Genomic DNA, 27,651 nt, shown 5'->3' with positions numbered 1-27,651 from the left:
TGCGCCGGGCTGTATAAAAGCGCAGACAGCGCCGTGCCCCCGCCTTCCTTCCCCAGCCAGGAGCGGCAGCTGAAACAGAGCGAGGCGGCCCCACACTCGAGAGGCAAAGCAGCGAGAGGATGAGAGAGATTGTCCACATCCAGGCCGGCCAATGTGGCAACCAGATTGGTGCCAAGGTAAATTTTAGTTGCTATCCAAGCATTTGTGTGACTCTGACCAGTGGTCCTGTGGATGGAGTGTGCTGAAGAAGAAAAAATGGGCTTAAATGTTTATAGACTATTTTGTGAAATAAAAGCCAGGATTCAAAAGGTTGTTAGTGATAAATAAAGGGCATTGTTCTCTCTCTCTCTCATATATATAAGCTTCTGATTCAGTGTTGGAATTGTGCGTTTCTCCTCCCATTCCTTCTATTCAGTCAGTAAATGGAGGTGATTTGTAATTCCATCTCCAGTCATTGCCTTATATTTAAAACCTCGTCGTTCTTTTGTCACGTTTTTCACCTCATTTATGGAAGGTTTGCTGTGGAATGAGCGCCTGTGTGGGCAGCTTTGCACCGAGACGTGTGTGTGTGGGAAGGGGGGGGGGGGCTCTGCAGACAGCCACGCCCGGCACTGCAGATACCAGGGGAGAAAGGGATTAGCCCAGCTCTGCCGCACCGTCCACAGCACCACCCCGAGCAAACCCTGGATCGGGCCGAAATCACCCCTCCAGCCCCCGTTTCCAGAACAAGGAGACAGAAGAGCCTCCCCTGCAAGAGTCGGCATCTGAAGATAAAACAGTCCGAAATCCGAGGTGAATATTCAGCTTGGGTCATTGTCATCTTCCGTCTCCATTCACGTCGACGACATGTTAACATATCTTTTAAAAAATAATTTCCAAGCAAATGCTTAACGATAGCATTCGGCCGAAGGGGTAATGTACAAAATTCTTCCCATTCGGTCGAAGGACAATACCGCTGGGGCAATGTACAAAATGGTTTCAATTGAAACATTGTCACTCTGTGCAAACCCCCCCCCCCCCCCCCCCCCCCCCGCGCTGTGCATTTAAATTGCGGCTAACCAGACAGGGCAGCTCTAATCTGTGTAAGGAGAATCTCTCCTGTCCCCGTTAGTCAAATCCAACCAGTCTGTGCAAAACAGGGGATCAGAATAAACACAAGAGAGGAGTTTGAAATGTGAATGGAGGCTGAACTCATGCGCCCAGGAAAATCACATTGCACCGATGGTCACGTTAGACGGTCTGGGCTCTTTGTTCCAGTGTTGAATGGTTATTAGGATTGGTTAAATTTGGCACCGAGGTTATTGCCAACATAACGCACGTGGCTAGACGACGAAACAAGACGGAGATGGAGGGGGGTTGAAAATATCGGAACAGTCTTAAATGTAGCATCTGTCGACTGGTCCAATCCGTAGGGACTGGGACAAGGTTATTTGTATTTAAATCCCTTTCTGGGTATCGGCAGAGAGGCTCCGACGATTACGTGAGTGTGATCACAATGCCCGGGGCTTCTTCACCAGCCACGCCATTAAGAAGAATTGGGGGTTAAACACGGGCGTGGCAGGTTTTGATGGATCCAGGGCTACTTACTGCCTTTAAACCACGGCATCGCTCCGTCAACGCGTTATTTTCCATCGTTGCAGCCAAGCAAAAGTCAAATCTTTCTGATGAGGCTTTTATCATTTAGACCGAGTGGAATTAGATCTTACTCAACCAAAATGGGCCAAACAAAGCCAGAGGACATTCTTTCTAAACCTCGGGTGAGATTGGACGAACAAATCGATACATTGATTTTTGTCAGCGAATAAAAAATGGATAGTTACGTCCTCCTGCACCTCCCTCAACTTCCAAAATGTATTTTACAAATGAAATATACACCTGCCATGTCATTGTGGCTGCTGTTCCAGGCAGTGTATGTGGATGACGTCTGGCCTATTAAACTGCAGTATGGCACAATTAATCAGTATAAATTTCACTTTTGCACGTCTTCACAGAATAAATAATAAAATGTTAAATGCAGAATTGAAAGGAAAATTTGCAAAATTGGAAATGTGAAATAACAACCCAAATTGCGAAATAAGTGATCCATATCTCAAATAACAGAACTAATAGGTTAACATCCAGGGTTGTAATTCTTGGGTTCAGATAGACTTGTTATGAATTTCCAAATGTAAAATTTGTATTGTTTTTTGCAATCATGCAACTGCATCGGGTATTCACATGTTAGGTATTCACATGCCAGTTGTTAGGGGAGGGCAGTGGCACAGTGGTATTATTGCTGGACTAGGAATCCAGAGTCATGCTCCAGTGACTCAGGTTTGAATCCCATCATGCCAGATATCAAATTCAATGACAATCTGGAATTAAATGTCTAACGGTGACCTTGAACCCATTGTCAATTGTCATAAAAACCCATCTGGTTCACTAAAGGAAATTGGTCATCCTTACCTGGTCTGGCCTACGTGTGACTCCAGATCCACAGCAATGTGGTTGACTCTTAAATGCCCTCAGAATGGTCAATAAATGAACGAATTTTAAAAAAGTTACAATCTATTATTTTGGGTCAAATCTCTCCTGTCCTTAATATCCATGTGTGATTTTTCACTTCTGAAATCAGACATGCCAATAAGCTCTGGGAATCTGGTACAAGTTGGATCATGTGAAGCTGTGTTTGATGGGCTCAGGCCTACTAGGTACTGGACCCATATCAACCTCCAGCCAGCAGAAAGAGGAGGCTTTTATCTGGTCAGTTTAGCTAGATTTGTTGCTTGATGAACAATGTACTTTAACCTATATCATTGCTATATATTTCCTTTAGAAAGCATGTAATATATGCCAGAATTTTATCAGTCAAAGTAATTTTAAAGCTGCACCTGATATCTTTTAGAAAGATTAAATATGAATATGTTAAAGATTCAGAGGCATATGGGTTTGAGCTAAATGATAGAACTGGGAGAAAATAGAGTGCATCCAATTTACTTTCTGGAAGGTGGAAAGAAAGAAATTAAATTGGTCCGTCATACCAGCTGGTGCTGAAAAGTAGGTGAGCTTCTGATGAATGAGACAGTGGGAAATTCAGATTTATTGGACAGCTGAGGGCTTCTACTCAATTAACTATACCCTCAGGAGATGCAGAATGACATTAAAGCTACTTTGTGCACTCAAGCAACCAAATCAATCTCAAAAGATTAGCTGGGATTAAAATATACCATAAGATAATGCTGGCACTTTCAGTACCATGGTCAGCTGCTGGAGGAACCATAAGGACCTCTTGCAGATCAAATTTAAACACTTTGCAAAGAATGATCCCTTTTTCAGAAAATGTGTAAAATAACAATGCAGGTGAAACTGTATACATTGCTGCACTGTTTTTCCTTGGAAAAATAGCTTCACATGCTGTATTCATGAAAAACCCAGAAAATACAATTCATTTGGTAAATCTAGCTGTGTTACTGACCCTCTTTTATAGGGTTGGTGTTAGCAATTGGTTTGCATGTAGCTTTTAAAATACAATAATGAAGTACTTCTGCTAATGGATATACAATTGCTTCCTTTGTCTTGGGTTTGTAATCATGCTACTGATTTTATTGTTAAGGAGAAACGTTTCTATTGCTTTTATTGAAATTGTACTAGTTTTTGTCACCTCCAAATAGTTTCAAAAAAACATTTTGAGAATGCCACAAGTTTCCAATACAATTTAATATTAGATATTTTATAGATTTTCCAAGTGACTTATGTTTAGAAAATATATTTAGTTTGCAAAAAAAAATAGTAGAAGCAACCTGGCACAAGCAGCAAATGCGATTGATAGTTAAAAGAAGTTATCCACTGAGAATTTTCTGTTTCGTTTTGAACCTGAAGAACACATAAATCATAGTGTGAAACGCGATGTAATTATTTTTTACTTGCCGTCCCCACCCCTGCTATTTCTGATGATATGATAATTACTACCTGCCAGCAGACAGATACTTTCTTCAGGCAATCATCAGCACTAGAGACCAAGAGTACTTTAGATCTTTTTAATCCATAAAAACAATTTTTTGTATCTTTGGAAATCAGGTGCCAGTTTTATTTGGGGATAGAGGGGGAAAAAAAGATTTTGGCATTCCAATTGAGATCAAAATGAATTGCAGGAATCCTTTTGGAGCTTGGCTAGGGCAAAACAAAAATGGAATTTTTATTAAATGAAAGACTTGACCACATTAAAATAGTCACAAGTAAGGACATGGAGCCAAACAAAAACAGTTAGATCTCATATATATTTGCCTGGGTTGAAGCCAGCATGAGTGGTGTACCGTGCTATTGACCAATGAAAATAATGAAATGAATGAAAATCACTTATTGTCACAAGTAGGCTTCAAATGAAGTTTGAAGCCCCTAGTCGCCACATTCCGGCACCCGTTCGGGGAGGCTGTTACGGGAATCAAACCGTGCTGCTGGCCTGCCTTGGTCTGCTTTCAAAGCGAGCGATTTAGCCCTGTGCTATCCATCATTTTGTCACATTAGAATTATTAAACACACACTGAAATCCATACATTGATTAGATCAGTTATTTTCCCTTTCTTCCATATATATGCACACTGCATCTGGCTTAATGCTAATTAATCTGGCTGGAATCTTTATCTTCCTCCTTTTCTTCTCAGTTTTGGGAAGTCATCAGTGATGAGCATGGAATTGACCCCAGTGGAAATTATGTGGGTGACTCAGACCTGCAGCTGGAGAGAATTAGTGTCTACTACAATGAAGCATCTTGTAAGTAATGCAGAGCTACATAATGTCAAGGTTCATTGGGAACTGTGATGTCAAAGGGAAACTACAAGTCGGAATGAAGTACCTTAAATAATAAAGTCCGATATATCTATACCGAATTCTGAAAAGGTTACAAATTATGTAGTATTCCAGGATTGATCAAGTTTGTTGGAGTTGCAAACATTTGGGCCAAACACTTAATTGAATTTTAAATAATAAAGTGCATGAAATAGCAAAACGTTTTAAAATATATTTAATTCCAAACACCCTCAAAACACATCCACATAGCACCAACAAAACATATTCCATGCAGTTTGAACAATTTTTCTCCCTTTTAATCCCCAACACTCCCTGCGACAAACAAATCCTCAAACATGGACAGAAACAGCCTCCACCATACTACAAACCCCTCCTCCAACCCCCTGAGGGCAAACTTAATTTCCTCCAACCAGAGGAACTCCTAAGTCCCCCAATCGCGCCGCGACTCCCAGTGCCACTGCCGACTTTCAATGCAAGAGAATCCGTCGCCGGGCAATCAGAGTCGTGAAGGTCGCAACATCCTCTCCGGCACCTCCCCAACCCCAAAAATCGCCACCATAGGGTCTGATGTCAGCTTCACCCCCACAACCCCCTACAGACTCTCGAACAGCGCCTTCCAGAAGCTGTCCAATTTAGTGCACCTCCAAAACATGTGGGAATGGATGAAATATCAAAACTATGCAAATATCCATTTCCGAGTTAATGTAGATCCTAAAAGATCCTCAGTAAAAGTTAACTTTTGTTTCCTCATGACAAAATTTTAAAGCATTTGAAGCAGAAGCTTGGCACTGTCTAATCACTACTCCTTGATTTAATTTGTTTAAATCTTTCTAATGTCCTTGGCTATTCCCCTCAGTTTCTCAATAATAAAAAAAGGTAATATCTCACATTTGGCGCTAACATAGCAGTTGTACTCTTACAACATCCCACACGTAGAATAGGAATATGGGTTGTTGTAACAGGATATCCTCTTGGGCGAGAATAGGGATGGTATCTTGGCTATGCGGGTCAAAGCTTTCTGATGTGGGAATGTATATGTTTGGAATAACTCCTTAATTGGTCTAAATTTCCCCTACACAAAAGGTAAAAAACAGATTTACTGACTGTCTGATTTTGTTCTCTTTGCAGCTCTTAAATATGTACCCAGAGCCATTTTAGTAGATCTGGAACCTGGCACAATGGACAGTGTCCGATCAGGCCCCTTTGGACATCTTTTCAGACCAGACAATTTTATCTTTGGTATGTAATAGCCACAAACCAGAAAAAATGAGAAACGATAAAACTAATATTTTCCAAAATTACTGACAGTTAATTAATTTTGATTGCACACTTGGTGTTAGAAATCAGCCATTATTGTCCTGTATCCCAGATGGAAAACCAGGGCAGACATGACCCATCTCTCCAAAGGTGTCTGAAATATGCTCAGCACCATATTGGCCTGGGAGGATTTTCAGGCTTCTAGACGTCACTCAAAAAGGAAATTATGCCCCTTGCACTTGCTGATGAGAGGCTTAGCACCAGTTTCAGATCACCTCAGATAATTTGAACTCCCCAGGGAACAGGCATTGAACCTTATCAGCTCAGGTTTTCAGGGTTGGGATTCCCTCCTGAAATGTTGTTTAATGAAAACAAAGATTGTGGAGCCAGGTGAGTAAAGAGTGCTCCTCCTGGCTTCACAGCACTCCTGAGAGTTGTGATTGCCCTCACCTGCTCTGCCCTGCCCCGCCCTGCCCCTGGCAATTACCTGCCAGCTGGTGTTGGTGAGATAAGTGGACAGAAATTCATGCTCTGCAATGAGTAATTTGCCGTTGGAAATTATTGAACCTAAGTTGTTGAAATGAAGTTGGATGGCCCAGTTTTGGGCGAGCCTGGAGCCTTGCTGTTGGGGGAATGCGCTGTTTGAACAGTGTTGTCAATGAGTGAAAAGATTAGTCTGGACAAATTTCTACCCACTTTCGTGTCTACTTTTTTTAAATTATAATTTCCTCTGTCCGCATATATATTGGAATTCAACTTTGTAAATTTGGCACTCATTATGCAGTTATGGGTCTCTCGGCAGCAACCTATCAATACCAGCTCAATTGTCACATTGTTTCTTTTGTCTGAGCACATCCCCACTCTCCCCCTCCCCCCACCATCACCACATCCCCCACCCAACACACTATGGTGAATTAATTTTGAACTTAATTTGAAGGATTAATGTGATCTTCACATCATTTTGAAAACATTTTTAAAAAGAAATTTAGTGACCAATTATTTTTCCAATTACCCAGCAATTTGTCGTGGTCAATCCACCTACCCTGCACATCTTTGGGTTGTGAGGGTGAGATCCATGCAGAAACTGAGAATGCGCAAACTCCACATGGGCTGAGACCTGGGGCCGGAATTGAACCCGGGTCCTCGGTGCCGTGAGGCAGCAGTGCTAACCACTGCCGCCCATCTTTAAATAATTTACATACATTCAGGAGCTCTGCTTCAATTTCTATGTTAGGATTTTGTCTACCAAATGTTACATTCATGGCTTATCCATCTCTGGCTCATACTCAGCCACTGGAGCACCAGTCCCATTCAAGCTATTGTTGCTCTCCATATCAACCATAGCATTCTTACACAGAAATAGTCTTATCACACTGCAACCTGTTGTTGCCTATTCTCAATGTCTGGTACATTTGGGCCTCAAACCTAAGCTTTCACCTAAAGTTTTGCTGGTTTTCTCCTCCGTTCAAATATTCGCAGCCTGTTCAGGCTATAACCCCTATTTTCCTTTCTCTTCATCTTCCTCATCCTTGGCCCATTCAGATGTGACTCCCTAAGTGCAATGACATGGCAAATTGATTACTAATATTGTTACAATCCCAGTTGATGTTCTAATTGGATGGGAAGATTCCAGAATGGAACCCTGGCTTAAAAGACCATGGGTGGGATTCTGCGGTCCACCAGCCGTGTTTTCCAGCGCCACGCGCCCCCGCCGGCAACGGGATTCTCTGTTCCCACAGCCGGCCAATGGGGTTTCCCATTATCACCACCCCACGCCGTCGGAAACCTGTGGGCATAGGTGCGCTGCCAGTGGAACGGACAATCCCACCAATGGAAAATGCCACTGCATAACTTTCACTTTTCTTCATAAAACGTGGAGGAACAGAGGCACGGGACCACTAATTAATTTTAACAACAAGGAAAAAAAATTATTAAACATGAAAGAATTGTATTATGGTACAGTACACCTTTACTCCCCCCCCCCCCCTTAGCTTAAAATATACTCACAGATTTTAAGATTAACATGGATTACTAAATATATCTTAAGGTACAGCAGTATCAGTAACACAACATCCTTTAAATGCACAAGATGGCTGTGGTCAAAAACACTCTACTCTGAACCTCAAGTAAATGTCAGTGGATTTCTCCTCCAAATTCCTCCAGATGATTGTCATGTGAAGTTTTCAAACTCCACTCCCAGAAATAAAACGCATTTCAGAACCTTATTTCAAAACAATGTTTTCCATCAGCAGTTTGCATTAAAAATCCATTTTCAGTTTTCCAACTATACTGTCAAACAAGACTTCAGCTCCACTTTTAACAAGGATCCCAGTACCAGGTTTTCCACTCCTCCTTTCAGGTTTCCTTTGCTTTAACTACTTTTACACAAACTCCAAGATCCAACCACCGGTTTCCATAGTTATTTCAACTCACTTTCCGCAGGTTACAGTACAATCTCACAGAAATGAAAATCACTTCAGATATCTTTCTGGCGTCTCAGCCTTCTTCTCAGCTCTATCTGTATTTACTGAACAGTTCTTTCCTCTAGTACATCTTGGAAACCTCTATCCATTTCTTTAGTTTCCTTAACATTCTGTTCCTCAGATCTCTGAACTTATTTTCTTAACCATTACTCAATAGAATGGCTTTTCTTCCAGCAAAGCTGAGAGTGATGATCCCTCTCTCGCCTTCAAAACCAACTGCTTCAAACAGAACTATGAAAGCTGCTTTCTCTCTCACTACCTATCTTCAACCACAATCAAGTTAGCTAAATTAAAACTTAAAAGCTTCTCAACCTTTCAAGGCCCCAAGTTGCTAAGCAACGCCCACCTATCGGCTAGACTACTTTTCATACATAGCTCTTTCTAAGCTCAATAGAAACACAGTTGGAATTTAACCAACCCCCACACATACAAACACCTTTGTCCAGCATGAATCTAACTATGGGTTTTACCCTTCCAGGTACAAAACATTAAATGAAAACAATTTAAAACTATACCCCAATACAAATATAAATCCCTTGAAACATTCTTGTTTTCCTGACAATATATGAAAAATGTTTGGGGCAACACGGTGGCGCAGCGGTTAGCACTGCTGCCTTACAGCGCCGAGGCCCCAGGTTCGATCCTGGCCATGGGTCACTATCTGTGTGGAGTTTGGACATTTTTCTCGTGTTGGCGTGGGTTTCGCCCCCACAATCCAAACATGTGCAGGGTAGATGGATTGGCCACACTAAATTGCCCCTTAATTGGAAAAAATTAATTGGGTACTCCAAATGTTTTTTTTTTTTAATGTTGGACGGGATTCTCCACCCCGCTGCACCCATTTTCTGGTGCGGCGTACCCCCATCGGCAACGGGCCAAAGGTGTTTTCCATTGTGGGCACCCCCACGCTGTCAGGAAATCCATGGGTGTGAGTGCGCCGCTGCCGACTGTCGTGCCTCTGTGTCCCTTTGTCACTTATTTACTTCTATAAATGGAGATACAGCTATCTTTAATGGAAACTGCCTATATTGGTCAATCTGAAATTACATTCTCTCAGTTGGAAATATGCTGCACCAACATGATTGGTGAGTTGAAAACCCAGAATGATATATTTCTGTAGATAATTTTCCATTATAAATATAAGTGTGGGAATTTACCGTAGAGGAGAAAAAAGACCTAACCTATGACTTTAAAATCAGAACCTAATTATGTCTGGCTACATATATTTCTTGTCCAGCAATTGGAACATGCGTAGGCCAAATTAGTTCCTTAAGTCTGTTCTTCCATCCAACAAGAGCATAGCTAATTTGTAATCTAACTCCACATACTTGCCGTTGCTCCATATTCCCTTAATACCTTTGTTCAACAAAAGATCAATCAATCTCAGTTTTAAAATTGACAATTGACCTAGCATTCAATGCCATTTGCAGAAAAGATTCCTAAACTACCAACTTCCTTTTGTGTTTCCTATTTCACTCTAATTTTTAGACTCTTCCGTGAGATTTATTCTCCCCAATCAGTGGAAATCATTTCTTTCCATCTATGCTATCAGATCCCCTTAATATCTTCAATTTAGATCAGATAACATCTTAACCTTCCAGGGAATTCAGCCCGAGTTTGTAAACTTATCCTATAATTTAACCCTTGGTGTCCAGGTATCACTTTGGTAGGCTTGCGCTTTGCTCTCTCCAATTTTTCCCAAGAATACTTCGAGGTCAGCAAAGTAGTCCAGATGTGGTCTAACCAGGGCTGTTTAGCAGAAACATGATTTCCACCCACAGGTATTCTAGTTCTCTAGATACAAAGGCTAGAATTCCATTAGCCTTTGTGATTATTTTCCATACCTGTTTACGACAATGTAATGATCTATTTCCCTGGAAACCCCACATCTCTTTGGACCCCACTGTTTCTAGCTTTTCACTATGCCTTTTTAGGTCACCTGACTTAACGTGTTGTTTACTGTAGTAAACTCCATTTGATTTTGACTTCCCATGTGCAACACCACAAGAGATTGACCACCTTGCAGATCTTACTGTATATACTCATGTAAGTCGTAGTTCTAAGACTACATTTTCAGCCAAAAAGTCGACTGTTACACGAATAACACTTTCAAGGGGTTTAAATCCATTCTCTCCCCATCACCTCGCTATCAGAGTTGCCAAGGCGAAGAATGCTCCTGCCGATCCCGCCCACAAAAGTAGTGCAAAAGGAGCAAAAAGTATTTTTATTATTGATTTTTTATTTATAAATAATAAATAACCTCCATGGGGGCAGACATTAGTTTGTGTACAGTAAATTCATTCTACTGTTCTTTCTTGACATTGTTACCATTTTATTATGGTATTAGAGGGTGAGATTTGTGGGAAGGCAGTCCACACCAGTGAGGAGGCAGCCTTGATGTTAGGTACTGATGTGCGCAGACATAAGAAGCTGAACAGCCACTTTCACTGCTTCGCTACTCTATGATTTTCCAAGAATGACTAGGTTTGCACCAGAGTGAGTTTGACTTCAGCGGTGAGTGGGAACAAAGAGTTTGAATTTTTTGGCAAAAAATAAAGTCGACATTGTGGTGATATGCATCACTGTATATACACAAGGGGTTAATGTAAATACACTACCACTAAGTAACCACTGGAGGGAACACCAGAGATGTCATGACATACAGACATACAGCCAATGGGTTATTAGAACAGAGCACAACCAATGGGTAATCAGGACACCCAGAGGTGGCATTACCACAAGGAGGCACTTCACAACCCATATAAAAGGACAGGAAACAGACAGACATCTAGAGAGTACATCAGGGTTGATCAACAGCATCACACCCAGCATGTGGATTAGAGCAGGCTGGTAAAGATAGACTGAGTTACTACAGCTAGATTAGCAGAGAGTCAAACTCATTTAAGAACTGTTAATAGTTCAATAAACAAATTGAATTCATTTCATAGTCTGGAGTTTCCTTTGTCAAAGCATACATCAATGAAGCAGCTTATGCTACACGAAGCAGCATAACACAACATGATACCAGGAGTGCCTGGTCAGTCTATTTAGTTCAACTCAGCAAGATCTGTGACAACCAGCAACCGAACCCAGGCACGATGATCGAGATTCTGGTTCCTAATCCACTCAGGTACCACGGCAATCTCAGTGCTAACTGGCATGCATTCAAGCAAGGATTTCAGCTTTACATGGAAGCATCTGACCTAACTGGCATGGCCGATGCTGAGAAGATTGCTCTTCTCCTCACCATTGCGGGTGGACATGCAACAGAGATCTTCCGCTCCTTTAAATACTCCAAAGGGCAGGACAGAACGCAATTCCAGACAGTCCTGAACAAATTTGAAAGCTGCTGCGAGGTAAACACAAGAAATTGGTACAACTGGTGCCAATACGCACCACAAGGCAGAGGTAGGGTTGCAACAGAAGCAAACGGCAATTTTGATTGGCAGCCATCTTGCGCTTATCCAGCCGGCCCAGTCCGCACATGCGCAGTTCCTGGACGACGCAGTCCGCACATGTGCAGTTTCCTGGACGACGCAAACCGGTAAAACAGTGTTTTGCGCATGCGCGAGAAGCCACGCATGCGCAGTTGCAAAAAGAGCGCACAGTAAAGGAAAAGCGATTTGTGCATGCGCAATCCATTCCTACGCTTTACGTCACGAGCGTCATGACGCAAGAGGCCCCGGACCACGGCCACTTAAAGGGGAAATGTCCGAAAATTAAAAAAGAGTTTTAAAGCTGCAAAACACAATTCTTTCACCTTGAAAGACAGAACGATGCCTGAATTTCTACCAGTAGTTGAAATCAACCTCCGCAGAACCCTGCAACAAGCAGTTAGCACCGCCCAAGGAGATGATTTGGACCTTGAAGACTGCTACTCAGACGATGATTTCTTCCTTGGACTCCGAGCGCAATGACAACACCGAAACAAAAGAAGGTATTGGTTTATCAAAGAATACTACTCCGACATGGCTGAGTTATTCGGATATGCTGATCACAGCATCAGCAACATGGTTGCAAAGCTCAACACGACTCTACTCATGGTAGATGAATCAAATACCATGATGCCATGGCAGATCGTCGATACATTGGATGACAGCAACGTGTCAAATGCCCACAGAGAGCGGCCTGATGCCACACGCACCACGAAGGATCCTCGACTCCACACACAAAGTGATGAAAGACTCCACAGCGAGACCACTGCCTGACTCCATTGAGAGCGCACAGATCGACTCCACACGAGACCACTGCACGACTCCACACAGGGAACGATGCCAGACTCCAGAGAGAGCGATACAAGCCTCCACAGCAAGCTCGTTGAGAGACTCCACAATGGGAGCAACTCAAGACTCCAAAGCGCAGTCCATGCATGAACAAGACCGTGAAGCAGACGATGCAGGTCTGTCACGCTCAAGTGAACAACAGAAAGACTATGACAGTCTTCCCAGATTACTTGAGCCACCAGAAGAAGACTCTGACAGTCTACCCAGCTCATCTAACCAACAAGAAGACACTGCAAGTCTACCCACTATGTGAGACAAGTGACGAAGGCATCACACTTCCCATACAAGATGTGCAACATCACAGCGAGACTGACAGATCTCAGCTCGTATGCACAGGGGCACTCGACAATCCAAGCGACAATACTAGTGAGTCCAGAGCGACCACGTCAATTGAAACCTCATCCACTCGAGCCTCTCCACAAGAAAATGAAATCTTGAACATTTTGACTCCAGACGAGGAACATCAAGAAACCAAAGATGATTCAGGTGACCCAGAACGGACTCCAGACGGGGAACAGCAACAAGCCAAAGATGATTCAAGTGAACCGGACATGACTCCAGATGGGGAGCACCGAGGAATCAAAGACGAAACGTTTAATGAAACAGCAGATGCCACAAAGGACACTGACACAAGTAACTTTGTGAAGGACCCGAATTCTCCACTCGGAGTGGTCATTGAGCGCAACAAACACAACAACAAAACCTACAAAAACAACAACAAAGGCAACAACAAGAAGTGTACCAAAGGCACCAACGTCAACAACAAGCACGACAAAACCAACAACGACTGGTACAACTCTGCAAATGCAGGACACTGACAGCACAGCTCAAGACAATGGCAAGTGTGCAGACATACCATGGCATGATAATGCATCTTACAAATTCACATTTGCTACACTACAAACAAGCAGAACAGCTTTCAAGGCAGCTGACATACGGCATCAATACCACAAACACAGACACCAGTCCAGGTCAGACAGGAAAGATGACATCAAGAATCGCTACCACGGGACTTCCGGGTGCGGCGATGACCAGCTGAGTCGCACGCTTCGGCAGCTCCCGGTGGAACGGACTTTTGGGCTCTTAAGAGCCCCAACGGCAATTTTAACGGCTAAAAGTACTGTGCGGTGAACCAGAAGGGAATCCCCCCTGGATACGGATGAAAAAAGGAGAGGAAGGTGGCCGGATTGCGATGGATCCTTTAGAGCAGCAGCAAGGAAGGCAAGCAAAAACCAAGATGGCGTCGGAAGGTGGCAGTTTAATATGGGGCCCTGAACAACACGAGTTTTTGAAACGCTGCGTGGAAGAACTCAAAAAGGAAATGTAGAAGGAGCTGTTGGCCCCGATATTACAGGCGATCGAAGGGCCAAAGGAGGAGCAAAAGACCCAGGAGCGGGAGCTTCGGGTCGTGAAGGCAAAGGCTGCCGAGAATGAGGACGACATACAGGGCCTGGTGGTGAAGACGGAGATGCACGAGGCACACCATAAACGATGTGTGGAAAGGCTGGAGGTGCTGGAGAACAACGCGAGGAGGAACAACCTAAGGATTCTTGGTCTTCCTGAAGGTGCGGAGGGAGCGGACGTCGGGGCATATGTGAGCACGATGCTGCACTCGTTAATGGGAGCGGAGGCCCCGGCGGGTCCGCTGGAGGTGGAGGGAGCATACTGAGTGATGGCGCGAGGACCGAGAGCAGGAGAAATTCCTAGAGCCATAGTGGTGAGATTCCTCCGTTTTAAGGATAGAGAGATGGTCCTTAGATGGGCAAAGAAAACTCGGAGCAGTATGTGGGAGAACGCGGTGATCCGCGTATACCAAGACTGGAGTGCGGAGGTGGCGAGAAGGAGGGCGAGCTTTAATCGGGCCAAGGCGGTGCTTCACAAAAAGAAGATAAAATTCGGAATGCTGCAACCGGCAAGACTGTGGGTCACATATCAAGGGAGGCACCACTACTTTGAGACGGTGGATGAGGCGTGGACTTTTATCGTGGAAGAAAAATTGGAATGAGCGGGTTATTAAAAAAAGAACGTTTGAAACAAAGTGGTGGGGCGAGTATGGGGGGGCGAAGAGGAGGGTAAAAAGGGGGGAAAGAGGAGTTTTATGTTATTAATCCTGCGATGTGGTAACTTTTCTCTTTCACAGGAGGTGGTGGGGGGAGGAAAGGAGGTGGAGGAGATGGGGCGTTGGCCATTGGGGGCGGGGCCAAGGGGGAAGCGCGGGCTTGGTTCCCGCGCCATGATAATCATGGCGGGAATAGGGAAGCAGGAAGGAGGGGGCGTCGCACGGTGCGAGCCGAGGTCACGGGGGGAAGCCGAGGTCGGCCAGAGTTTGCTGACTTCTTGGAGCAACATGGGGGGTGTAACAACGCTAGTGGGGGATCTAGCGGGGGGGGGGGGAATTATTGGGCTGCTGGGGAGAGGGGGGAGCTGGTATGGGGTGGGATGGGCGGGGGGGCACCGCCTGGGGGGACACAGCTGCGTGGGAACCGGGTGAGGAGCTGGAAAAAGGGGATGGCTAATCGACAAGGGGGAGGGGTAAAAAGCCCCCCAACCCAGCTGATCACGTGGAACGTGAGAGGGCTGAACGGGCCGATAAAGAGGGCACGGGTACTCGCACACCTTAAGAAACTTAAGGCAGACGTGGTTATGTTACAGGAAACGCACTTGAAACTGATAGACCAGGTGAGACTACGCAAAGGTTGGGTGGCGCAGGTGTTCCATTCGGGGCTAGATGCGAAAAACGGGGGTGGCTATATTAGTGGGGAAGCGGGTAATGTTTGAGGCAAAGACTATAGTGGCGGAACGCGGGGGCAGATACGTGATGGTGAGTGGCAAACTACAGGGGGAGACGGTGGTTTTGGTAAACGTATATGCCCCGAACTGGGATGATGCCAATTTTGAGGCGTATGCTAGGACACATCCCGGACCTAGAGGTGGGAAAGTTGGTAATGGGGGGAGATTTCAATACGGTGTTGGAACCAGGGCTGGACAGGTCGAGGTCCAGGACTGGAAGGAGGCCGGCAGCAGCCAAGGTGCTTAAAGATTTTATGGAGCAGATGGGAGGAGTAGACCCGTGGAGATTTAGCAGACCTAGGAGTAAGGAGTTTTCGTTTTTCTCCTACGTCCATAGACTTTTTTGTTTTGGGAAGGGCGTTGATCCCGAAGGTGAGGGGAACGGAGTATACGGCTATAGCCATTTCGGATCACGCTCCACATTGGGTGGACTTGGAGATAGGGGAGGAAACAGAAGGGCGCCCACCCTGGAGAATGGACATGGGACTAATGGCAGATGAGGGGGTGTGTCTAAGGGTGAGGGGGTGCATTGAAAAGTACTTGGAACTCAATGATAATGGGGAGGTCCAGGTGGGAGTGGTCTTGGAGGCACTGAAGGCAGTGGTTAGAGGGGAGCTGATATCAATAAGGGCACATAAAGGAAAGCAGGAGAGTAGGGAACGGGAGCGGTTGCTGCAAGAACTTCTGAGGGTGGACAGGCAATATGCGGAGGCACCGGAGGAGGGACTGTACAGGGAAAGGCAAAGGTACATGTAGAATGTGACTTGCTGATAACGGGTACTGCAGAGGCACAGTGGAGGAAGGCACAGGGTGTACAGTACAAATATGGGGAGAAGGCGAGCAGGTTGCTGGCCCACCAATTGAGGAAAAGGGGAGCAGCGAGGGACATAGGGGGAGTGAGGGATGAGGAAGGAGAGATGGAGCGGGGAGCGGAGAGAGTGAATGGAGTGTTCAAGGCATTTTATAAAAAATTATACGAAGCTCAACCCCCGGACGGGAGGGAGAGAATGATGGGCTTTCTGGACCGGCTGGAATTTCCCAAGGTGGAGGAGCAGGAAAGGGTGGGACTGGGAGCACAGATTGAAATAGAGGAAGTAGTGAAAGGAATTAGGAGCATGCAGGCGGGGAAGGCTCCGGGACCGGATGGATTCCCAGTTGAATTTTACAGGAAATATGTGGACTTGCTCGCCCCGCTACTGATGAGGACCTTTAATGAGGCAAAGGAAAGGGGACAGCTGCCCCCGACTATGTCTGAGGCAACGATATCGCTTCTTCTAAAGAAGAAAAGGACCCGCTGCAATGCGGGTCCTATAGACCTATTTCCCTCCTAAATGTAGACGCTAAGATTCTGGCCAAGGTAATGGCAATGAGGATAGAGGATTGTGTCCCGAGGGTGGTCCATGAGGACCAAACTGGGTTTGTGAAGGGGAGACAGCTGAATACGAATATACGGAGGCTGCTAGGGGTAATGATGATGCCACCACCAGAGGGGGAAGCGGAGATAGTGGTGGCGATGGATGCCGAGAAAGCATTTGATAGAGTGGAGTGGGATTATCTGTGGGAGGTGCTGAGGAGATTTGGTTTTGGAGATGAATATGTTGGATGGGTGCAGCTGTTGTATAGGGCCCCAGTGGCGAGTGTGGTCACGAATGGACGGGGATCTGCATACTTTCGGCTCCATAGAGGGACAAGGCAGGGATGCCCTCTGTCCCCATTATTGTTTGCACTGGCGATTGAGCCCCTGGCAATAGCATTGAGGGGTTCCAAGAAGTGGAGGGGAGTACTTAGAGGAGGAGAAGAACAGCGGGTATCTCTGTATGCGGATGATTTGTTATGTGTAGCGGACCCGGCGGAGGGGATGCCAGAGATAATGCGGACACTTCGGGAGTTTGGAGAATTCTCAGGATATAAACTGAACATGGGGAAAAGTGAGTTGTTTGTGGTGCATCCAGGGGAGCAGAGCAGAGAAATAGAGGACTTTCCGCTGTGGAAGGTAACAAGGGACTTTCGTTACTTGGGGATCCAGATAGCCAAGAATTGGGGTACATTGCATAGGTTAAATTTAACGCGATTGGTGGAACAAATGGAGGAGGACTTCAAGAGATGGAACATGGTATCCCTGTCACTGGCAGGGAGGGTGCAGGCGGTTAAAATGGTAGTCCTCCCGAGATTTCTCTGTGTTTCAGTGCCTCCCGGTGGTGATCACGAAGGCTTTTTTCAAAAGGATCGAAAAGAGTATCATGAGTTGTGTGGGCCGGGAAGACCCCGAGAGTGAGGAAGGGATCCTTACAGCGTAGTAGGGATAGGGGGGGGCTGGCACTACCGAGCCTAAGTGAGTACTACTGGGCCGCTAATATCTCAATGGTGAGTAAGTGGATGGGAGAAGAGGAGGGAGCGGCGTGGAAGAGATTGGAAAGGGCGTCCTGTAGGGGGACGAGCCTACAAGCCATGGTGACGGCCCCATTGCCGTTATCACCGAAGAAATACACCACAAGCCCGGTGGTGGTGGCGACTTTGAAAATTTGGGGACAGTGGAGACGGCATAGGGGAAAGACTGGAGCCTTGGTGGGGTCCCCGATAAGAAATAACCATAGGTTTGCCCTGGGGAGAATGGATGGGGGATTTGGAATATGGGAAAGAGCAGGAGTAACGCAACTGAAAGATCTGTCTGTGGATGGGAAGTTCGCAAGTCTGGGAGCGCTGACCGAGAAATATGGGTTGCCCCAAGGGAATGCATTCCAGTATATGCAACTGAGGGCTTTTGCGAGGCAACAGGTGAGGGAATTCCCGCAGCTCCCGACGCATGAGGTGCAGGACAGAGTGATCTCAAAGACATGGGTGGGGGACGGTAAGGTGTCAGATATATATAGGGAAATGAGGGACGAGGGGGAGATTATGGTAGATGAGCTGAAAGGGAAATGGGAAGAAGAGCTGGGGGAGGAGATTGAGGAGGGGCTGTGGGCGGATGCCCTAAGTAGGGTAAACTCATCGTCCTCGTATGCCAGGCTAAGCCTGATTCAATTTAAGGTGTTACACAGGGCGCATATGACTGGAGCACGGCTCAGTAAATTTTTTGGGGTAGAGGATAGGTGTGCGAGATGCTCGAGAAGCCCAGCGAATCACACCCACATGTTCTGGTCATGTCCGGCACTACAGGGGTTCTGGGTGGGGGTGACAAAGGTGCTTTCGAAAGTAGTGGGGGTCCAGGTCGAACCAAGCTGGGGGTTGGCTATATTTGGGGTTGCACAAGAGCCGGGAGTACAGGAGGCGAGAGAGGCCGATGTTTTGGCCTTTGCGTCCCTAGTAGCCCGGCGCAGGATACTGTTGATGTGGAAGGAAGCCAAGCCCCCGGGGGTGGAGACCTGGATACATGACATGGCGGGGTTTATAAAGCTAGAGCGGATTAAGTTTGTTCTAAGGGGGTCGGCTCAAGGGTTCACCAGGCGGTGGCAACCGTTCGTCGAATACCTCACAGAAAGATAGATGGAATGGAAAAGAAGGCAGCAGCAGCAGCAGCCCAGGATCGGGGGAGGGGGGGAGGAACCAGAAGGACTCTCAGGGTTGTTAATATATATGTATAATATGTATAGGTCGTTGCTATAAATAATTGTATATTGGATTGTTAAATCATATTTTTGGAGAGTGTTTATCTGAGACAAGGCAGTTGCCATTTAGTTTTAGTTTTCGTTTTTGTTATATATTATTCTTTGTTTATAAAACAGGTCATTGTTATTTATACTGTTATATTATTGTGTAAAGGATACACAGTGTACTGTGATGGTTGACCAAAAGGTTTCAATAAAATATATATTTTTTTAAAATAAAAAAGAATCGCTACCACAAGCATCGAAAAAAGAGTCCAAATCAGACAATGATTTGACCATTTGAACACCTCCTGATGACTTCTTGGTTCCTTAAGCACAGGGACACTGACGGCGTTCACAAGGAAATGACAATATCAACATCGACACTTCAATAACAAAACAAGAAAGCCACTCGACCATATAAATTCTTGAACTTTGGCCTCATTAATATTATTTGGTATTGTTTAATCATCACTGTCATTATGACTTGTACATGTCATCACTTATCTACCTATTTTGTTCAATTTTCTTCAACAAAGTACAGAAAATATGTAACACGAAAAAAGGGGGGAATGTGGTGATATGCATCACTGTATATACACAAGGGGTTAATGTAAATACACTACCACTAGAGGGAACATCAGAGATGTCATGACATGCAGACATACAGCCAATGGGTCATTAGAACAGGACACAACCAATGGGTAATCAGGACACCTAGAGGTGGCATTACCACAAGGAAGCACTTCACAACCCATATAAAAGGACAGGGCACACATGCTCTGCCTCTTTCCACAGACCGACATCTAGAGAGTACATCAGGGTTGATCAACAGTATCACACCCAGCACGTGGCTTAGAGCAGGCTGGTAAAGATAGACTGAGTTACTACAGCTAGATTAGCAGAGAGTCAAACTCATTTAAGAACGGTGTTAATCAGGCTTCCGGTGGCGGCTGTGAGGGAGTAAGTCGCACATTTGGTGGCTCTCGCTCCGGTTGGACTTTTGGACTTTCTCCCCCGACATTTTTGTACTTTTGAGCGCTGGATCTGAAGGCATAGGCACTCGGGCACTGACGCCCGATTTAGTTGTATGGAATTAAGAAGCAGAAAGAATCATAAACAGTTGATGAAGTGGGCAAACTAGGGCGGTGTGGAAGCTGCTGCTGAGGGCAATATGGCCGATGTCCGGACCCCGGTGCAGACAGCCCAGCCAACAACGGAGCATCTGCTGAAGGTCATTCAAGAGAGCTTGACTGCGCTGAAACGGGACAGTTTAGACCCGATTCAGAAATCAATCTAGTGCCTGGAACCCAGGATCGGACGATCCAGAAGCTGGAGAAGGCGCTGGAGGAGCAGGTGGATCACCAAACGGTGATGGAGGTGGAGATGGGGAGGTTGAAAGACCAACAAAAAAGGCTTCTGGGAAAGGTGGAGGACCTGGAAAATAGGTCCCGGCGGCAGAATTTAAGAATCGATGGTCTCCCGGAGGGGGCTGAGGGAGTGGATGCCGCCGCGTATGTGGCAGACATGTTCCAGAAGCTGTTGGGGAATGATGTCGTCCCTCACCCGAGCGATGGTGGTCCGGTTCCACAGGTTCCTGGACAAGGAGCGGGTGCTACAGTGGGCCAAGCGCACGCAGAGCTGCAATTGGAACACCAGTGTCTTGCGCATCCAACAGGACCTGAGCGTGGAGGTGGCCAGAAGGAGGGCAGGCTACAGGCAAGTCAAAAGATTCTGTTTAAGAAGCAGGTGAAGTTTGGACTGTTATACCCGGCGCGTCTTTGGGTCACGCACAAGGGACAGCACCATTATTTCGAGGAGCCCAAGGGCGCGATGGACTTCGCCAAGAGAGAAGGGTTGGTGCCGAACTGAGGACTTTTGGACTTAAGTTTAAAGTTACTAAGTGATGTTTACATGTTTTTCTTCTTTCTTGTTTTTTTTTCTTTTGTTTTCGAATTTTCGTTGGAAAAGAGGGAAGTTAAGGTATTGGGTGCTGGTGGCATTTGGGGTTCTGATTGGGGTGGTTGGAAGTGCCTATTACTTTGTATTACTTGAATTGCACTAGTGTTGGGGTTTTCCTTGCTCCTTGTTTTGTTTACAGAGCAATTGCTCGAGGATGGTTGGTTTGGGAAGTGGTGGTGATGGGCGGGGGGATGGGTCAGAGGGAACAATAGGTGGGAGACTTGTTGGCACCGGAGTCGAGAGTCACCAGGCTAGCTGGGTGAGCTGGTCTACGGAAGCCAGGTTGTGGAATGGGGGCGGGGTGTACATAGCTAGTTTATGGCAGGGGTTAGGTTACAGGGTGTTGTTGCTAGGGGGGTAGTTGATCTGCTGACGAGGGAGGGACTTGGGTTTGGTAACATGAAGGAGGTCAGGGGTGGGGGCTGCCAGGGGAAGCGCGACACAGGGGCTAGGGGTGGCCCCAAGAAAGGAGATGGCTGATTGGCGAGGGTGGGGGGCACGGAGCCCCCCAACCAGGCTGATCACTTGGAACGTTAGGGGGTTAAACGGGCCGGTAAAGAGGGCACGTGTGTTCGCGCATCTGAGGGGGCTGAAGGCGGACGTAACAATGCTTCAGGAGACTCATCTGAAAAAAGGTGACCAGGTCAGATTAAGGAAGGGCTGGATAAGCCAGGTTTCCATTCGGGGCTGGATACTAAAGCCAGGGGGGTCGCGATTTTGGTTAACAAACGGGTGCAATTCGAGGTGGGTAGCACAATCTCGGATGGGGGAGGCGGATTTGTCATGGTGAGTGGCAAGCTCGAGGGGATGAGGCTGGTTTTGGTCAATGTATATGCCCCAAATTGGGACGATGTGGATTTTATTAAGAGACTGCTGGGGAAGATACCTGACCTGGACTCGCACAGGCTGATTATGGGAGGCGATTTTAACACAGTCCTCGACCCTGGCCTGGACCGGTCGTGCTCAAAAACGGGTAGGGTGCAGGCAATGGCCAAGGAACTGAGGGGGTTCATGGAGCAAATGGGGGGGGCCTGACCCATGGAGGACTAGTTGACCGACGGGGAATGAGTTTTCGTTCTATTCACATGTTCATAAGGTGTAATCCCGAATGGATTTTTTCAACATGAGCAGGAATTTGCTGGCGGGGGTGACGGAAGTAGAATACTCGGCGATCGCTATTTCGGACCATGCTCTACATTGGGTTGATCTGTAGGTTTGTAAGGAAAGCTTTCAGCGCCCACAATGGAGGTTAGAGGTGGGTCTGCTGGCAGACGAGGTGGTAGGTGAGGGTGAGGAAATGTATGCAAATCTACCTGCAGGTCAATGACACGGGAAGTCTCAGCTGCGGTGCTCTGGGAGGCGCTGAAGGCAGTGGGGAGAAGGGAGCTGATCTCGATTCGAGCACATAGGGACAGGACGGACAGGGCAGAATCGGACCGACTGGTAAAGGAGATCTTGCATGTAGACAGGTGGTATGCGGAGACCCCGAGGGCAGAGCTTTTAAGGGAACGACGAAGACTGCAGACCGAGTTTGGGGTGTTGTCCACAGGTAAGGCGGTAGAGCAGCTTAGGAAGGCAAGGGGTGCGATCTATGAGCATGGGGAGAAAGCCAGTAGAATGCTGGCACAGCAATTGAGGAAAAGGGAGGCGGCTAGGGAAATAGGTAATTGATGGGGCTGGGTGGGGGGGGGGGAACTTGGTAGCAGATCTGGCAGGGCTGAACAAGGTGTTCAGGGACTTCTACAGTAAGCTTTATACCTCGGAACCCCCCGCGGGGCCAGAGGGAATGAGGCGCTCTCTAGATGGACTGACCTTCCCAAAAGTGGGTTTCCCAAAAGTGGGTTGGGGGTTGGTAGACGGGCTTGGGGCCCCGATTAGGACCGAAGAAATATTGGTGGCTCGAGGGCCATGCAATCGGGTAAAGCCCTGGGGCCGGATGGGTATCCGGTGGAGATCTATAAAAAGTTCTGTGTTCGTGGGGCCGGTGCTGGTTAGGGTTTTTAATGAGGTAAGAGACCGAGGGGTTTTACCCCGACGACATCACAGGGCACCATCTCCCTGATATTGAAACGGGACAAAGACCCAGAGGCATGTGGGTCCTAGAGGCCGATCTCTCTGCTCAATGTAGATGCAAAATTACTGGCCAAGCTCTTAGCTGCTAGGATTGAGGACTGCGTGCCGGACATTATTATGGAAGACCAAACCAGGTTCGTCAAGGGCAGGCACTTGGTGGCCAACCTAAGAAGGCTGCTGAATGTGATCATGATGCCCCCGGAGAGTAGGGAGGTAGAGGTAGTTGTGGCAATGGTCGACCTGGTTGAGTGGGGCTATTTATGGGAGGTGCTGGGATGATTTGGGTTTGGGGAGGGCTTTATCGACTAGGGTAGGCTGCTGTACCAGGCTCCGGTGGCTAGTGTAAGGACGAATAGGACGACATCTGACTATTTTAGACTGTATTGAGGGACAAGGCAGGGGTGTCCCCTCTCCCCACTGCTGTTCGCGCTAGCAATTGAACTGCTGGCAAGTGCCCTGAGAGCTTCTAGGGGTTGGAAGGGGCTGGTAAAGAGTTTTGTTGTACGCCGATGACCTGCTCTTGTACATCACGGATCCAGTGGCTGGGATGGACAAAATCATGGGAATCTTGAGGGAATTCGACCAGTTCTCGGGGTATAAACTGAACATGGCAAAAAGTGAGTTGTTTGTAGTCCAGGCGAGGGGCCAGGAGGGTCGGCTGAGGGGGCTGCCGTTTAGGTTAGTAGGGGACAGTTTTAGATACTTGGGGATACAGGTGGCACGGGACTGGGGTTGGTTGCACAAGTTGAACTTATTTTGGTTGGTGGAGCAAATGAAGGTCGAGTTCTGGAGGTGGGATGCGCTCCCACTGACACTAGTGGGGAGAGTGCAGATGGTTAAAATGACGATCCTCCGAGATTCCTGTTCGTATTCCAGTGTCTCCCCATTTTCATTCTGCGGTCCTTTTTTAAGAAGGTCAGCAGAATGATTATGGGATTTGTGTGGGCGGGAAAGTCCCCGCAGGTGAGGAGATTGATGCGCGAGAGGAACTGACGGGGTGGGGGGGGGGTGCTGGCGCTGCCAAACTTTAGTAATTACTACTGGGCGGCCAACATAGCTATGATAAGGAAGTGGATGGTGGGTGCGGGGCGGTTGGAGGCCGCTTCGTGCAGGTTTGGCGGCCCTGGTTACGGCACCCCTGCCGCTCCCGCCGGCACGGTACTCCACCAGCCCTATAGTGGTGGTGACTCTGGATCTGGGCCAATGGAGAAGGCACGTGGGGGAAGTGAGAGCATCATTTTGGTCTCCTATCTGCGACAATCACCAGTTTGCCCCGGGGAAGATGGACGGTGGGTTCTGAGCATGGTGGAGGGCTGGAATTGAGAGGCTGGGGTATCTGTTCTTAGACGAGAGCTTCCCGAGCATGAGGGCACTGGAGGAGAAATATGGGCTGGCAAGAGGGAATGATTTCAGGTACTTGCAGGTGCGGGACTTTCTACGCAGACAGATTCCATCCTTCCCACACCTGCCACTTAGGGGGATCCAGGGTAGTGTCCAGTGGATGGGATGGGGAGGGTCTTGGATATATATATATATATAACGAACTTATGGGGACTGAGGAGATGCAGACAGAGGAGCTGAAGCTTAAGTGGGGAGAGGAGCTCGGAGGTGAGGTAGAAGAAGGCTTATGGGCAGAGGCGTTGAATAGGGTAAACACGACCGCAACATGCGCTAGGCTCAGCCTGATCCAATTCAAGGTCGTCCATCGAGCCCACATGACAGCGGCCCGGATGAGTAAATTCTTTGGACTGGAGGACAGGTGCCCCAGATGTGCGGGAGGGTCAGCGAACCATGTTCACATGTTGTGGACATGTCCAAAATTCAGGAGATACTGGCAGGGATTCGCGGACGTTATGTCCCGGGTATTGAAAACAAGGGTGGTGATGAGTCCAGAGGTGGCAATTTTGGGGGTTTCGGGGGACCCGGGAGTCCAGGGGGAGAGAGAGGCCGCCGTTTTGGCCTTTGCTTCCCTGGTAGCCCGGCACCAAATTCTGCTGGCGTGGAGGGACTCCAAGCCCCTGAAGTCGGAGGCCTGGCTATCGGACATGGCGAGCTTCCTCGGTCTGGAGAAAATTAAGTTCGGCTGGCGGTGGCAACCATTTATCGACTTCTTCGCGGAAAATTAACCGTCACGGGGGAAGGGGGGGGGGGTTGTTAAGGTAACGTAGATTAGGGGGTTAGGCGGGTCCTTGTGGGAGGAGAGCTGGGTTTTTTTTGCACTATGTTGATTGTTCTTTGCACACTGTTTGGTATTGTTGTTTGTTATGCCAAAATGCCTCAATAAAATTGTTTATCAAAAAAAAAGAACTGTGTTAATAGTTCAATCAACAAGTTGAACTCATTTCAGTCTGGAGCTTCCTTTGTCAAAGCATACATCAAGGAAGCAGCTTATGCTACACGAAGCAGCATAACACAACAGACCTATACATGAGGTCTATGGAAAATGAGTGACATTTGCCAAAATTAGGGGTTGACATTTACATGAGACAGACTATTACAGGGGCTGGTGCAATTCACCTTTGGTAACATGCATCTTTAAGTTTGAAGTGTATTTCTAAAATTCTGATTTTGGCAGAATAACATAGATTGAAGGAATCATCAGGGTAGAAGAACTAAGGCCGTTAGATATCGGAGCAGAATTAGGCCATTCAGCCCATCGAGTCTGCTCCGCCATTCAATCATGGCTGATATGTTTCTCATTCTCCTTCGTATCCCCATAACCCCTGATCCCCTTATTAATCAAGATGGGGTACTAACTTTGATATTCTCCTCTTTGATCACTGACAGTTGCTACATTTTGTTGTCTATGTGCTGATACTAAATATAACCACCAGAGTGAGAAATCAAATTAAATGTTTTCTGCACTAAGATGTTTGCCTTAGCAGGAAATGCATTCCAGAATATTCCACAAGTGGCTATTTCATTTCATATTTACACCTTGCATGTTCACTGTTACTCGTCTGTTTAATATTTATGAATATGTTTGACATCCTTTTAATCACAGGACAAAGTGGAGCCGGAAACAACTGGGCAAAGGGTCACTACACAGAAGGTGCAGAGCTGGTGGACTCAGTCCTTGATGTAGTGAGGAAGGAATGTGAAAATTGTGACTGTCTGCAAGGCTTTCAGCTTACTCACTCCCTGGGCGGAGGCACAGGGTCTGGCATGGGAACCCTGCTTATTAGCAAAGTCCGTGAGGAATACCCTGACAGAATCATGAACACTTTCAGTGTTGTTCCTTCTCCAAAAGTTTCTGACACAGTGGTAGAACCATACAATGCCACCCTCTCCATCCATCAGCTTGTAGAAAACACAGACGAAACTTACTGTATAGATAATGAAGCTCTCTACGATATCTGCTTCAGGACCCTCAAACTGGCAACACCCACCTATGGAGACCTTAACCACTTGGTATCTGCTACCATGAGTGGGGTCACCACTTCGCTGAGGTTTCCTGGGCAGCTTAATGCCGATCTGAGGAAGCTTGCAGTGAATATGGTACCTTTCCCACGCCTTCACTTCTTTATGCCAGGATTTGCTCCACTCACAGCCCGAGGAAGCCAACAGTACAGGGCATTGACTGTCCCAGAACTTACCCAACAGATGTTTGATGCCAAAAATATGATGGCTGCTTGTGATCCTCGTCATGGTAGGTACCTGACAGTAGCCACTGTCTTCAGAGGCAAGATGTCCATGAAGGAAGTAGATGAGCAAATGCTAGCTATCCAGAGCAAGAACAGCAGTTACTTTGTAGAATGGATCCCCAACAATGTTAAAGTGGCTGTTTGTGATATCCCACCCCGTGGACTTAAGATGTCCTCCACGTTCATTGGAAACAGTACTGCTATCCAGGAGCTTTTCAAACGTATCTCTGAGCAGTTCACAGCTATGTTCCGCAGGAAGGCATTCTTGCACTGGTACACTGGTGAGGGTATGGACGAGATGGAGTTTACTGAAGCAGAGAGTAACATGAATGATCTGGTGTCTGAATACCAACAGTACCAAGATGCCACAGCAGAAGAAGAAGGAGAGATGTATGAGGATGATGAGGAAGAATCTGAAGCACAGGGTCCAAAATGAAAGCTGAATCACTCATCACCCACTGAGATGATTTGAAAACAGTTTGTCTTCGATCTTCTCTTCCCATGCTTTTACTTGTCTTTACTACGAGTTAGCTCAGTCCTAGATTTCTTGCTTCTGGTAGCCTTACCCAGTTATCCTCTACACTCAGTACTGGTCAGCAACCAATTCTTTATAAGTTCTAGATATTGAAAACTCCCAGTTTTATTCTAATAACATGAATTCCTGATATTTTATTTTTTACTGTTCTGCCAATTTATTTTTTGAATATTTAATAAATTATTGCTGTGAAACATTCTGATGTTGACATTTTATGGAAACTTGTGATTTAAAGAATTTTCCAAATTATTCTGG

General features: G+C 46.6%; 1 protein-coding gene across 1 annotated transcript; it reads left to right on the top strand.

Moving 5' to 3' along the window:
• On the top strand, nucleotides 1-27,590 carry LOC140430519 (tubulin beta-3 chain). Its single transcript, XM_072518038.1, has 4 exons — nucleotides 1-176; nucleotides 4,641-4,749; nucleotides 5,914-6,024; nucleotides 26,222-27,590. Exons 1-4 carry the CDS (start codon nucleotides 120-122, stop codon nucleotides 27,295-27,297), a joined length of 1,353 nt encoding a protein of 450 aa, XP_072374139.1. The 5' UTR covers nucleotides 1-119; the 3' UTR covers nucleotides 27,298-27,590.
• Nucleotides 27,591-27,651: the final 61 nt, after the last annotated feature.

This window comes from Scyliorhinus torazame, chromosome 10 (assembly GCF_047496885.1).
Source record: "Scyliorhinus torazame isolate Kashiwa2021f chromosome 10, sScyTor2.1, whole genome shotgun sequence".
Lineage (NCBI taxonomy): Eukaryota > Metazoa > Chordata > Chondrichthyes > Carcharhiniformes > Scyliorhinidae > Scyliorhinus > Scyliorhinus torazame.
The sequence above is the reverse complement of the archived record's forward strand: the minus strand, read 5'-3'. Positions and strand labels throughout refer to the sequence as shown.